The sequence below is a fragment of the Brachyistius frenatus genome, unplaced genomic scaffold, assembly GCF_029030835.1.
Source record: "Brachyistius frenatus isolate BFR_SWC_R1_liver_20210118 unplaced genomic scaffold, ASM2903083v1 Contig_97, whole genome shotgun sequence".
Classification (NCBI taxonomy): domain Eukaryota; kingdom Metazoa; phylum Chordata; class Actinopteri; family Embiotocidae; genus Brachyistius; species Brachyistius frenatus.
The window spans coordinates 353,461-367,591 of record NW_027210696.1 but is presented as its reverse complement, the minus strand read 5'-3'; the positions used below and the strand labels follow the sequence as shown (position 1 = coordinate 367,591).

The window sequence follows — 14,131 nt, the reverse complement described above, 5'->3', positions numbered from 1 at the left end:
TGTAACCAATCGACATTGACTAACCCTAACCTCTACCACCGCCGCTATTGTTGGAACTACATCATTGCATTTAGCCAACCCGACTGGTCTCTAATCAGTCTACGCTTCAGTGTGCTTGAGCAAATCTTAATGAGAACAGGATCGCAGACTACACTGTGTGCACAATTATTTATTTTCCAACTTTTGGGTGTGGCTTAAGGAGATCAACACCCTATATCAAGGTGTGCATAATTATTAGGCAGCCCCTTTTCCTCCAAAAAAGAGATTTAACTGATTTGAGAAGAATCAAAAGTGAAGCCGTTATCTTCCAGTGCTGTCATATTCCAGAACTGGAACCTACCTGGAGTGCCCAGAAGTACAAGGTGTTCAGTACTCAGAGACATGGCCATGGTAAGGAAGGCTGAAACTCGACCACCACTGAACAAGACACATAAGTTAAAATGTCAAGACTGGGTAAAGAAATATCTGAAGACAGATTTTTCAAAGGTTTTATGGACTGATGAGATGAGAGTGACTCTTGACAGACCAGATGGACGGGCCCGTGGCCGGATCAGTAACGGGCACACAGCTCCACTTCGACTCAGACGCCAGCAAGGTGGAGGTGGGGTACTGGTATGGGCTGGTGTTATGAGATGAGCTAGTTGGACCTTAAAGATAAAAGAATAATGACATGGCCTCCTTCCTCATCTGACCTAAACCCTATTGAGAACTTGTGGGGCCTTCTTAAACGGGAGATTTACGACGAAGGAAAACAGTCCACCTCTCTGAACAGTGTCTGGGAGGCTGTGGTTGCTGCTGCACAAAAAGTTGATCGTCAACAGATCAAGAAACTGACAAAATCCATAAATGGAAGGCTTATTACTGTTATTGAAAAGAAGGGTGGCAATATTGGTCCCTGTTTTGTTTTTTTTTTTTTAAATGTCAGAAATGTTTATTTGTAAATTTTGAGTTGTTTGTTAATTATTCTCACTTTAACAGATGGAAATAAACAAGTGAGATGGGAAAATTTTCTTTTTTCATTTAGTTGCATAATAATTCTGCACACTAATACTTGCCCAATAATTGTGCACACATTGATATTCTCCTGAGAAAGCCAAAACCTCACTTTTACTTTCTTAAATATTCAGGTTTGAGGTTTATTAACATTTTGGATTGACCAAGAGCACTGTAGTTGTTCAATAATAAAGTGAATCCTCAAAAATACAACTTGCCTAATAATTGTGCACACAGTGTATAATCACAGCAAAGAGTGATAGTCAGGAGGAGCCAGGCTACAAATATATACTACTGATATCGGTATTATTCAGACTGACATTTGACAGCTTTGACAAAAAAACATGGTACAGTTTGTTGTTGCATTCAATTAATGATTGTGTTGTTTTCTTCTTTAACCTACAGTTTACCAAGAAATACTCATGAACTGAGACAGAAAAATCTCATGTTTGCTGCTAAATGTTAGAATTTATTCATGCGACAGCTGTGGCTGGAGGCATTATTTCTTATGGTTGCGTGTCTTTCTGTCTGTTCCATTCTCATGAACACAAGATCTGGGTAATGAAAAGAGCTTTTGCAGAAATGTTCACTTGCACTAAACTATGACTTGATTAGAATTTGCTGTTTGAAGGTCAAAGGTCACCTTGACAGCCTTGTGGCTACACCTCAAGAATTGATACGCTTATTATGAAAAAATACGCACCAATGTCTAATAGGACAAAATGAAGTGCTGACATTTTGTATCTGAGAGGTCAAAGGTCAACTACATTGTGACATCATAATGTTCTGCAAGAGCACGTCTCCAGGGGAGATTGTGACCATATTTCACATTCGGTCAGATACTGAATTGGTGAAACTAATCTTGGGTGTCCACCTGGAAACTGTGGTGAGTGTATAGATCTTCTGTGCTGTTTGTTTGAAGATATGAGTGTGTGAAGCATCCCAGTTAAAGAATTTGTAGCTTCTTTGGAGCAACATCCATATTTGAAGTATTGTCTACTGTCATGTCCACGACTTTGAATACGAATCGACTACAAATCGGCTTTGATGGCCATATTTCTTCACAGTCCTCATATAAATCTGGACAGATATGGCTGCAGCTTGACTGGTTGCAGGGCCAGCAAATTATACCACGGCGATTGGAGGTTGTTTCGTGTTTTGTTTGGTTCAGATAGAACAAAATAAAAACAGACATGGAATAGTTATTGTTACATTTGTACCATATTGTACGTTTTTATAATGGATTTCTATTCCAAGTGATATTACCTCATGAAACTCTGAAACATGAAAAACTTGGTAAATTGCTTCAAATTATCACGTAACAATAAATTGTCATTAGAGCTCTGCTTTGTGTTATTTGTGAAGCAGCACAAATGATGACTTTGTTCCTATTTCACATCACTCTCTTCTATCTGCCACAGCATGAACTCAACACATACCAGTCAGTGAATAGGCCCATTGAGCTTTATTTGGAGTGGCTGTCGAACCAAGGTCCTCAAAGTAAATATGAATACAGTACATTCTGTCAGGGTCACAGTAAGCTCCCTATTCACACAGTTCCATGTCTACCACAATTTCCTCCACAGCCAATCACCATTGCACTGGAATCCAGGGAAACCATAGCAACCCTGAGGCCTTGGATGTTATTGGCAGGGTCGATGGAACTAAAGAGAAAAGAGACGGAAGTCAAGTTTAAAGAAAAATAACTGAATCTATGCAACTGCCAGAACTGTCGCTGAGCGGTGGAGATTTGACAGTGAGTCTCTTGATGAAACCTATGAGCTCAAATTGATGCTGTGTCAGTGGCACGTTGGCTTGATGCAGCTCACAAAATATCTTTGTACCATTTGAAATTTCACCCAACTCTCTTTTTCTTTTTCTCTCACTCGCTTCCTCGCACACCACCTCAATATGTCTGGGTTAGTTCGTGGCGAATAACTCATCTTGCTCTATGTGAGAGAAGGAGAAAGGTGGCAGGTATGAGTGTGAGATGTGCTTGTGATACTTGAAGATCTACAGTATTCGTAGTCACTATAGTTTTGTTTCTTTGTGTAATATAGTCTGTGATAAACTTATGTAAAGTACAAGTTCATCGTTTGAACTGTAGACCATGTAGTTTTCAGGGGCTAGAGGCAAAACACTCAGCAAATCCATTTTGATCAAGACTGTAGGGGAGGAGTTTGATCATGTTTGATTGACACAACAGTCAACATCAGGTAACTCACCTCCCACCCCCACACCCCCCCAAAAAAAAAAAAAACTACAACAACAAACAAAAAACAGACCCCCACCCAATAAGTAGAATATATTAAAAAAAAAAATCTGATTCATTGATCACCGTTTTTCCAACAAACACTATCCACAATACATAGGGCCTTGAAAAGATCCATATATAAAAAAACAGTTGTGTTCCTGGCATGTGCACTACTTCCTGGTAACAATGCCACAATGCAGTGCCACATAGTTTTATAGACATGAAAACTCTCCCAAATGAAATAAGCAGAATGGTTGCGACTTAGGCAGATAATGATTTGGTCATCGAGGACAACACCACTTCTATTCAAAGGGTGTTTAAGCAGGAGAATTTTTCAGGGCTTTTAAAAACTAAACGTGAAAATCTATGGAACTAGATTAAAAAGATGCTGCTGTTCCTGTGTGAACCCCTACACAGGGGCATGTTCATCACTATACATAAAGAAGTACATCCACTAACAGTTTAACTAAAGCCACGTTACCTCTCGTCTGCCTCCTCATTGTAGCAAACAGAATGTGCCATCCAGTGTCGTCCGTCCATAACGTGCATTCGTGTTTCTTTTTGGCTTATTCCTTCCGTTTTGTTTATTTGTTTCCTGGTCAATATTTGGTCATGCATGCATTTTGACATTACACACACACACGCACACACGCACACACACACACACACACACACACACACACACACACACACACACACACACACACACACACACACACACACGCGTGTTCACACACATACACACGTGTTCACACACATACACAATTAAAGATAAGAGAAGATGAAAGAGTAAGAGTAACTGACTGTCAGAGTAAGAAACCTCCAGGAACAAAGATGCCGCTCCTCATCCTGAGCTGCAGTGATTCACAGAGAGCACAGTGGCCTACATTGCAATGACACTGACACACACTGTATGTACAGTTTCATCTACACTGTGCGCCTGCTTTAAAGCAACATAATTGTGGTGATATATTTTCACAACCTAAGACAAAGGATTTTACACAATGCTTCTAATTTTTTTAATGTGCAATATGTTATGCGGGCATGCATTCTGTACGTGTGGGGGCTTCGTATGTTAACGTTTTAACCTTCAGTGAATCAGGACAGGGGGAAGTAAACATCCCTCCCTATTTCAGTTAAGTGAGGTCTGTCTTATACCTTCTCCAGTATTTGACAGAAAGCTGTCAAAGAAAGAATGTCTTGTCAGTATTTTGAGAAGAAGGCAACTCACCTGGTGCACAGCCATGTTGAGGAATTAGAAACGTATAAAGTCCTATCATGTAGCTCTGTGTATGTGTTTGTGTGAGACTGTGTGTGTGTGTGTGTAGCCTTTTTCTCTTTCCTTCCATATTTTGCTACGGAATTAATTTCTTGGCAGTGTAATCACACAAACTTTCTCTGTTTTCTAGCTTAATGTGCATGCAATATTCAGCTAATTATGAAAAAGAAGTCTTGGGGAAATTGCATCTACAGAAAAAAAGTACAAAACTATGAACACTGAAGACTGAAAATCAAAGTTGTTTGGACTGGCAGTTGTTCTTAAAAAAAGATTTGTAGATTTTATGGTGGTTTATGTTGTATTTTGATGTAGATGAGACTAGCTGTTACCTTCTTTTCACCCGTTTTTTCACCCGTTTTCTTTGTTTTGTTTTGCCTTGACCCAAAACCAATAGCCAGTGCAATTGGAAAATGCCACACACATTTTATTTTTATTTTCTTTGATTCAAGCTTATTAATGTCTTCAAAATTGTTTTTCTCTTCAATGTTGTCACATCCCATTGTTTCTGTTGTTTAAAATTTTACATTGTAGTTGTTGTAGACATTTAAATAGCTGTGACGGCAGACTTGGGTCCTGACAAGGTAGAGCAGAATGGTAAAACAGTGCTGTCAGGTGTAGCTTGACTAATCAAGTGTTGAGAGAGGGATGTGAATTGAGTCTAGGTCATTTCTCACTTCTAAGAGTACCATGAATCATTTCTTGCAATCCCTTTGTGGGCTTAAAAAGGCATCAGTCAGTGGAGAAACTGTGACAGAATTTCTGCCACCTGACCAACACCTCTTACTGCGAGAGACTTCATTAACAGATATGGATCTAGAGGCTCAAGGACTTGTTCCCAACAAACCCTTAACCTCGTAGAACGGCAGCCGTAGAGCCTTATCCCAGTCCTTTTCCTGTTGTTTCTCTGCAGATCTTATCAAGCTGAAGTGAGACAAACTATATGGTGGCAGCTTAGCCATTCTTTTCACCTCTTCCATCCCCTGCCAATAGGGATACCGTGAGCCTCTGACACACTGCTTACTTCAGAAAGATGAATCACGTCTTTGGCTGAAGCTTTATCAGTAACCCATTGGCTGAAAATCAATAGGAGGGGGAAAAACAGGTGGGCATTAGCGAGCGTGCTCCAAAGGGCCATGCAAAGCTGTGTGTCAAACAGATAACAAGAGAAATAGAGGTGGGGGAAGACGCCGCCTTAAAACACAACCTGTCCGTGCTGTAATGAGGGGGTTTCAGTGAGTGGTTTCAAGTCAATTAGCGTGCGGTAGAGGGTGAGGACGAAGAAAGGGAGACGGCAGCAGTTATGATAAGACATCTTCACAGCTCATCTGCAGCAAGGCAACATACAGCCAAAGCATACGACTGACTCAGCTGCAAGAGATAAGAATGCAGCCACCCCAGAGAAAAGATTCATATTAACCCGACTGATGTTGTCAGGGCCGGTCTATTGTCTGGGTCCTTGTTTTCAGCGGTTAACACATTGGACGGTCCACCCCTCGGCCTCTCACCCTCGACACTGGTGAATTGACTGAATGGTTGACAGTATGTTAATTCCAGACTTTCTTCCCCTTTTGCTGCTACCAATGAAGAGGAGGAGGAGGAGGAAGAAAGGAAGTGGTTGTCAGTGTTTGTATGTGGCTGGTTATCAAGCACATTAAAGGCTTTATAAACAGCCAGTAGCCTCTTATGAAGCCGCTTGCACGGCCAGAGCCACGCTGTGCTGGGGAAATAATAAGAGTCTGTTCTTTTCCAACCCACACATACTGTAACAACCAAGAACATTCTGTTTTGCCAAAGCAAAGAGCAGCCATCACATTCTGTTGGTGGCTGAATATTCAGTAGTGTGTCGCTCTCACATTTTCTTAAGGAAAACGAGGAAACACTTGAGTTCCATCTGCTTGTGAGGCCTACCTGTACTCACACAGTGGTGTGCTGCCAGAAAACACTCTCAGCCACCCATTTAAAGCTTCGGAAACCGCCAAAATAATTGGAGGTATTTAATTTATGCTTGCAATATGTTCTGTACCTTAATGTATTCACAGTATTTAAACAATACATTTTTTTTTTTTTTAAATGGACACAAACTCCTGAGAAAATGGACTCTCTCTCACTCAACCTCTATTCAAGAGTGACATAGTTGCTGTTCCTGTTTTGTTTTACTGCTCTGGAAGTGTATCTATTGTAATGCAGTTCATTGTGGTGTGGATTTTGGAGAAAAGAAACATGTAGGCTATACGTAAAGTAGCATTTCAGTCAGTAACTCACAACACATTACTGTCTCTTGATGTTACAGTCTGTCCAGCTTGGAGGTTTTAAATGAAGCCTTGGTGTTCCTGTCAACTCATCAGGCTCCATAATTATCACTTTAATTTCCTCTTTATCCACAAATAGCCTCAGCAGGAGCACTGTTGTCGTGCAAAATTAAACTTTTTAAAGGACCAGTAACCTGCAGGTTGGAATAGTATATGTCAAAATCAGTACAAAATAAGAAGGACTAATGAGTGGTTGTATGAAGGGAGACAGTATAATTATATAATTAATAATAATAATAATAATGCGTAAGACATTTCAGTCACTACAGACACTTAATTATGGCAGGGGGCCTTTTAGCTGCTTGATGTTAAGATCATTCAGATTGCTCAGAAATGCACTGACACATACAGCAACTGCACAAAATAAATAATACAAATCTGTGTGCTTTCCCATTGTTAGGTGGTATACAATCCCTCCAGGAAATCGAGATCTTGCGATTGTAATAATTAACACAAGTTCAAGCAAACTGCGACATTTTTTAAAATTTCTGTGATTTTTTTTTTTTCTGCGAAAAATGTAGTCAGCAGAAGCTGCGCTGAAAGTATTAGGGTATAAAGTAAGTCTTTTCAGACAAAACTCGCTTTATTCACACAAATAACTCCTCATTTACAATCATTACGGCTCTCCTCCTCTCATCTCCTCACCAAAACAAACTGTGCACGGGAGGAAACCAGAACAGCAGAAGAAATGGAAGTGGCAGGGTTTGCGGAGATGTGGCCTTCACAATAAATGTTTCTAATGAAATGCTTATTATCAATGGAAGTGATTACATATTACTGTATGCTACAGGAAATTTATACACGCGTCAAGCTGTAAGAGACCACACTTTGTTTATGTGTTTTTGAATTAACATGAATTAAACGGCATCTAAAGCTCTTATTTTGACAGCTGATGTAGTCATATTCTATATTACAGTCACAGCCTATCTGTTCTGTATAGTTGCGTCACTTTTATGATTTTTTTTTTTTTTGTGTGTGTAACTTTTAGCCCCATGGTTCTCTAAGTTCAATAAATAAATAAATAAAAAAAGATTAGAACGAAAATATTTCTGTGATGTGCAGCATGATTATTATCACAGGAAGTGATTATTATTATATTATTTATTCCTTTATCAGGGAGTGTTATAAAAATATCATTTTTCTTTCTGAACTTGCAATTTTTTCAAATTGCCGCAATTTTACACAGACAACTCACTTGCGCAATTTTTGAGAAAATCCCCCGCAAAATCAAGTATTTTTGATCGCAACAATCACAAAAAAAAATTTGGCGAAATCCTGGAGGGACTGGGTATATTAAGATTGGATTCTAGTACTTGCTTTTTTTGAAGTAGGTTTGTGTTGTACCTCATGTGTTGAATCCCAGTTTTTTGTCTTCTGTTACAAACACAACATATGCTTTTTTTCCCCCTTGATAAATGTCAGATTCAGATAAAAACTACAACCTGCAAATGAATGCGGAAGGAAAAGAAACCCACAAACTGTAGAACTGTGGGATACATGTATTTTTCCCCTTCACAGTCACTGAGAAATCAATGTTGAAAACTAAGCTGAGGCATCAAAGACCAACAGCCTGTCTGACCTGCATAGAGCCCCACTGTGGGGTATAATGCAGCATTGTACACCAGTTACTTAAAGACCCATTCATGCAGACACTAAGTAAATGCATAGGACCGTAAGATGGGGGTTTGGGGTAGGATACGATTTACAATACTGCCTCCAGCCTTTACGATTAAACAACTTACACACACAAATGGAAATATATTCAGGGAGAAGAAAAAACATTAGATGAAAGTTTTTCTGATTAGAGAAATACAAACCAAAGGTTTTTATTTTTTATAGCCTCCTTTGTCTCTCCATAAAAATAGTGTTGCTAAAAATAAAATGTTAAAAGAAAAAAGAAACACAAAGTAATGTTTCAATGTAGTCCATGGAAAAGCCCCGGTGTCGGACATTCATTTTGTTTCAATCCTGTGTTTTTCTCCAAAAGCAGAACGGTCAGCAAAGCTCTGTATCACTGCACCACATGTCTGTTCCCTTGAAAAATTAGCATCGGAATGAGCCCTTGCAGAGACAAGTCAGGCAACTGCTGTAATGCATTACTAAATTAGCCCTAAACACTACACAAGCCATTAAGAAGCATGTCAAAACCTAAGGGAACAAAAAAACAAAACAATACAAATGCAACCAATAACAGAACAACCTATTTGCAACAACTGTTATTAGCCTGCATTCCACCTTTGCCAGTTGAACCAATGGGGAATCATGTGCACACTAAATAAACATGTTTAGATACGCTACAACTAAGAAGCACTGGCACTGTCAAATAAACGCAGTTTAGCTCCAGCAAACAGAGGGTTAAACCTTAGCTGCAGAAATTCACTGCAGTCCAAAAGCATTTGGCTGATAGCTACTGAACAGCACAATCTATCTGTGCCATTATGCTGCTTATTGGACAAATGTTTGTATCTATCTAGATTTTGCTTCTGTGTCTTTTTGTGTTCCTTAGTCTGGAAATACCATTTTATTGCATATAATATTTGGCACAGTAAAAACTGTAGCTTACATTTGGGGTTGTATTTAGAAACTGGTGCCTTTTTATAAAGAGTTTTTTTTACTGCCTCTTAAATATGGTCAAAAAACAAACTAAATTCCTTTTATCCTACAGTAGACAGTATCACCTTCTATTTTCAGTCAAAAAAGCAATTCATTATCTTTGTCTTTTTTAAATAGAAGTCACCAGTTATTAGAAAATAGTTTGAAATTGCTTTCTTTTCTAATATAATCTGTATGTCTCACCACTGCCTGACGGTATTTTCATTTATATATATATTTGTATTTTTTTCATATTTATATACTTATGTATAGGCATGTACAATAAACAAAAAACTGTCTCTGTTTTGCACTTCTGTACAAAAGAAAGTTACCGTTTTGTTCTTTGTGCATTCTATTGCATGGACTGATGAGCAGTGAGGAGAGGAGAGGTTTGGGCAGAGTCAGAGATAGATCCATAGGGAGCATTACTCAGATTTGGGTCTCTTGAACCTTCTCCTTGCCGTGAGTAGTCTTAATGACGTAGGGATCAGCAATGGTGCTGATGTGGCTGTGATGCTGTCTGACAGAGCGATGAAGAGAGTTGTTCTGGGTCCAGTGGGCTCCGTAGCCCCCTGAGCGAGATGCGGAGGAGGAGGACACGTACCCAGGCTTAAAGGTGTTGCTGTTGTGTTCCACTAGTGTAGGCAGTACCAACCCTGTGTCATCAGAGCCACTAGATCCGGATGTGGGCGGCGGAACAGGAGGAACTTCTTCCTCCATCTGTATGATTTCTATGGTCCTGGCTGCTGCCACCGTGCTCCTCTGTTGATGCCTCTTGCGCAACTTATAGAAAGCTATCAACATGGCAGCTGCCAGCAAGGTGACAGCAACAAAACAGCCAATGATGATTTTGGTGGTTTTCATCACTTCGTCCAGGCTGGCAGCTGGCCCACTAGGGACTCTGGCAGTGGGAATTGACACCTGCCTTGGAGTCTGAGTGTTTTGGAACAGGACAGTAGGGGTGGAGATAAAGACAGGTTGAAAGACGGAGGGCGAGGCAGGGACGGTAGGCTTGGGTTTCGGGGTCTCCTCCACTGTGGGCTCCAAAACTTCCACTGTAACGGTGGTGAAGTAGGACAGATTAGATGTGTTGAGTTCAGCATTGCTGACGTTTAGGTAGGCCGAGGCATTGGAATTTCCTGCCATGTTGCTCACCATGCAGGTGTAGACCCCCGTGTCTGATGGGAGAACATTGGAGAAGTTGAGCGTGCCGTCGTTGAGGACAGATATCCTCGGGTGAGTTGAGCCGTGGGTCAACACAGTCCCATTCGGGAGAAGCCATCGGACCGAGCTCATGGCAGCGGTGCGGCACTTCAGTTCTGCCACCCTCGCTGCCGAAATGTTCAGATCTCTCGGAGCATCAAGTATGAATGGTGCCGAACACTGAAAGGTGGTCTGATCAACCTCCACCAGGTATCGTCCTCTCATGTGGAGTGGGGTGTGGCAGCGTCCACAGCAGGTGGAATTTGTGGGAATGTATTCTCTGAGCCACCAGGAGAGCCACACTACATCACAGTCGCATCGCCAAGGGTTGTGGTGTAGGTGTAGCTCCACCAGGTACTGCAGAGGGGTGAAGAGGTTATGGGGCAGGGACGACAGGTTATTATGGGCTAAATTGAGCTCCACCAAGGCTGTGATGTCATCAAACGCATTCCTCTCTATGGTAGTGATGGCTGAGTTCATAATCCACAGTTTACGTAAATTCTTGAGCCCACGGAAGGAAACGGGCTTCAGTTCAGGGAAAACATTCTCGGATATCTCTAACTCCTCCAATCCCACCAGAGGCAGAAGATGAGGAAATTCCCTCAGGTTGCACATCCCCAAGTTCAGGTACTTAAGGTTATGAAGGCCCTCGAACGCCCCATCAGAGATGTACTCCAATTTCCTCAGCTCTCCCAGGTCCAGTCTCATGAGTGAGGGGACACGGTTGAAGGCGTAAGAGGGGATGCTCTCAATGGGATTGTTTCGGAGCCACAATTCTCTCAACTTTGACAGGTATTCAAAAGCTCCACTGGGTATGACTGTTAGTCGGTTGTCAAACAGCTCCAGGGTGTTGAGACTGGTCAGGCCATTGAAGGCCCCCACTTCAATCTGCCTGATAGCATTCCTGCCCAACTGTAGCACCTCCAGGTGATGCAGGTGTCTGAAGGTGTCTGCCTGTATAGTCTCTATGCTGTTTTCCATAAGGTTCAAGTACCTGGTGTTGGTTGGGATGTTCGGAGGAACCCTGATCAGACCTCTGCGGGTACACACCACCTTGCTGAGCTGGTTAGTGCAGGAGCACACACCTGGACAGCTCTGGGGGTTAGCTGAGCCCATCTCAGGGCCCGTGGACTGGCACATACTGAGAGCAGGCACCATGAGAGAGAGCACGGCGAGCAGGGCTGCGTTCCAGGTAGGCTGCACACTAACCTGGCCCAGAGGACTCATGGTGTGGAGGGCTCATTATTCTGCATGGTGGGGGGAGATGGCACACACCAAAGGACAGACCACCCTAGCCTGGCTGGAGCAACTCAAGGCTCCCAACTTCCATCGACAGTGCAGGGAGATGCTACATCAAAATTGTAGTGTAAGCGAAGGAAGGGGAAAAAAGAGGGACAGACAGGGAGACAGAGTGAGAGAGATTAATACAAGAAGTAGCAGAGAGGAAGCAGTGAAGCAAGCAGTTTAAGAAAACGGTTGAGTAAGAGTGTCAGTGACGTACCTCATTAGTTTGAAAGTGCTCCTTTTTGCCTCTTTCCAAACGTTAAAAGCAACAGTCAAGCATCGCACTCATTTATAACTCCTCTCCGTGGACTGACATGAGACAGACGTTTTCTTGTTTTCCCTTTTTGGAAAAAGTGATGTGGCCCTCTGTGAGCCAAAGGTACAAAATGGCTCCTGATATTAAAGACCGAGAGCAGCATGAAAAACACTCACAGGCAGAGGTAAGGCCATGAAGGCTTAGCAGGTGCCTGGATCCCTCCTGCCCTCACTAACTGCCCCCCTGCCAGGCTGCAGACTCCAAAATGCAGCTCCACTGTGGATAAATCACAACGCTCCATAACACAGTTCAACACGACAGAGGAGGAGAGAAGAAGTGACCAACTGAAACAAGTCAAAAAAAAAAAATCCCCTGTTCTGTCGGCTCCTGATGCATGTGTTGGCTCGTCGACTGGTCGCCTGTTTGGGTGAGAGACCTCCCTCACTGTGACTTTGCCAAGGGCTTGTCGGTCGCTGATTAGCCCTGTTGTGACAGAGACTGAGAGACAGAAAAAGGCTAAAGAACTCCCGGCACAGTCATCCCCTCCTCTCCTCTCCTCTCCTCCTCTGTGCTCCTCTCGCTTCCTCCCAAACGTTGGGCTGGCCCTGGTCAGAGCAGCTGCAGGCTGCCGTGTGCACAGTTAGCAGTAATCCATCTATTCCTCCTGGGGGGGGGGGGGGAGTTAGGGGTGGTGGGAGAGATGGTGGCGCTGTGTGGGGGGTGGAGGAGGGGATGCGCTGCGCTGTTGGAGCTTCGCAAAAGGCTGTCGGGAAGGGAGAGGGAGAGCGCGCACTCCTGTCCTCTTCTGCAATGAGAGAAAAAAGAGAGAGGATGACGCTGGGAGGATGTGTGTGGAAGTGAGCTCCGTATCTGTATCCATAAGCAGAGCAAGACGTTGGAGATTTCTTCTCTCCGCTCGCTGTCTGTTTGTCCCCCGGGCTGTCTCCTGCAGTGTCCTCCTGCTCCCTTGTTTGTTAGTTTTCTCTCCAGGGCTGAGGTAGTAAGTTGTGGCAGTTAGCCATGTGTGTGGCTGTCAGACTTGCGGCTGGCTGGTGGACTACTGCAGTAGCCAGAGAAAGAGAGAGAGCGAGAGAGAGAGAGAGAGAGAGAGAGAGAGAGAGAGGCGAGGGAGGGAGGGAAAGAGAGACCGTGAAAGAGAGAGAGAGAGAGAGAGAGAGAGAGAGAGAAGAACCACTGACAGATCGAGAGCAAGAGAAAGACAGAGTGTGTGAGAGAGCGATGGAGAGGCACGCAAGCAGTCTAACAGGCAGCCCACCGTCACCGAAACAGCAGGAGCGGCATTCTAATCCACATCTCCTCTTCTTGTTTATTCTCCAATCTCTCTCTTTTTTCTCTATTACCCCCCCCCCCCCCCTCCGATGTGTGTCGGTGTTGCAGGCGGCTAAGATGCTCGCTCTGCCCCCTCCCTTTGTCCTTCAGTGGGAACGTGAATGTACTGCTGACGCACTCCTCTCAGCTGCTCAGCCAGCCTCAGAGCAGTGCATTGGTTTGATGCAGTGTTCCTGTGTATTAACACATTCAACCTACCCCCCTCCTCCCCCCGACCCCTCCTCCTCCCTCCCTCCACTGTAACTATCTTCTCCTCTACCCTCTCTCGCTCTCTTTCTCCGTCTCTCGCGTGCCGTCCCCCCCCCCCCACCTCGCCGCCTTCCTTCACTCTTCACTCTGTGGATCACTTTACCTGCGCCGATCCTCCCCTCTCTCCTGCTTGCCCCTCTAGATGCCACCTCTCCACAACCCACCGTTCAAACAAAAAAAAAAACAACCTCCCATTCCAATGTATCATACACAGACAAAAGGTCAGACTTTTACACTCCAGCTCCAGTAGTGGTTTTGTGTTCTCTCTCTCTCTCTCTCTCTCTCTCTCTCTCTCTCTCTCTCTCTCTCTCTCTCTCTCTCTCTCTCTCTTTTCTCATGAGCGCAGCAGTGCGCCAGAGTTT

General features: G+C 43.2%; 1 protein-coding gene across 1 annotated transcript; it reads right to left on the bottom strand.

Annotated features, from left to right (window-relative positions):
* Positions 1 to 6,482: 6,482 nt before the first annotated feature.
* Positions 6,483 to 13,271, bottom strand: lrrc4.2 (leucine rich repeat containing 4.2). Its single transcript, XM_069711094.1, has 2 exons — positions 12,132 to 13,271; positions 6,483 to 11,978 (listed from the first exon to the last, which is right to left on the bottom strand). Exon 2 carries the CDS (start codon positions 11,855 to 11,857, stop codon positions 9,857 to 9,859), a length of 2,001 nt encoding a protein of 666 aa, XP_069567195.1. The 5' UTR covers positions 11,858 to 11,978; positions 12,132 to 13,271; the 3' UTR covers positions 6,483 to 9,856.
* Positions 13,272 to 14,131: the final 860 nt, after the last annotated feature.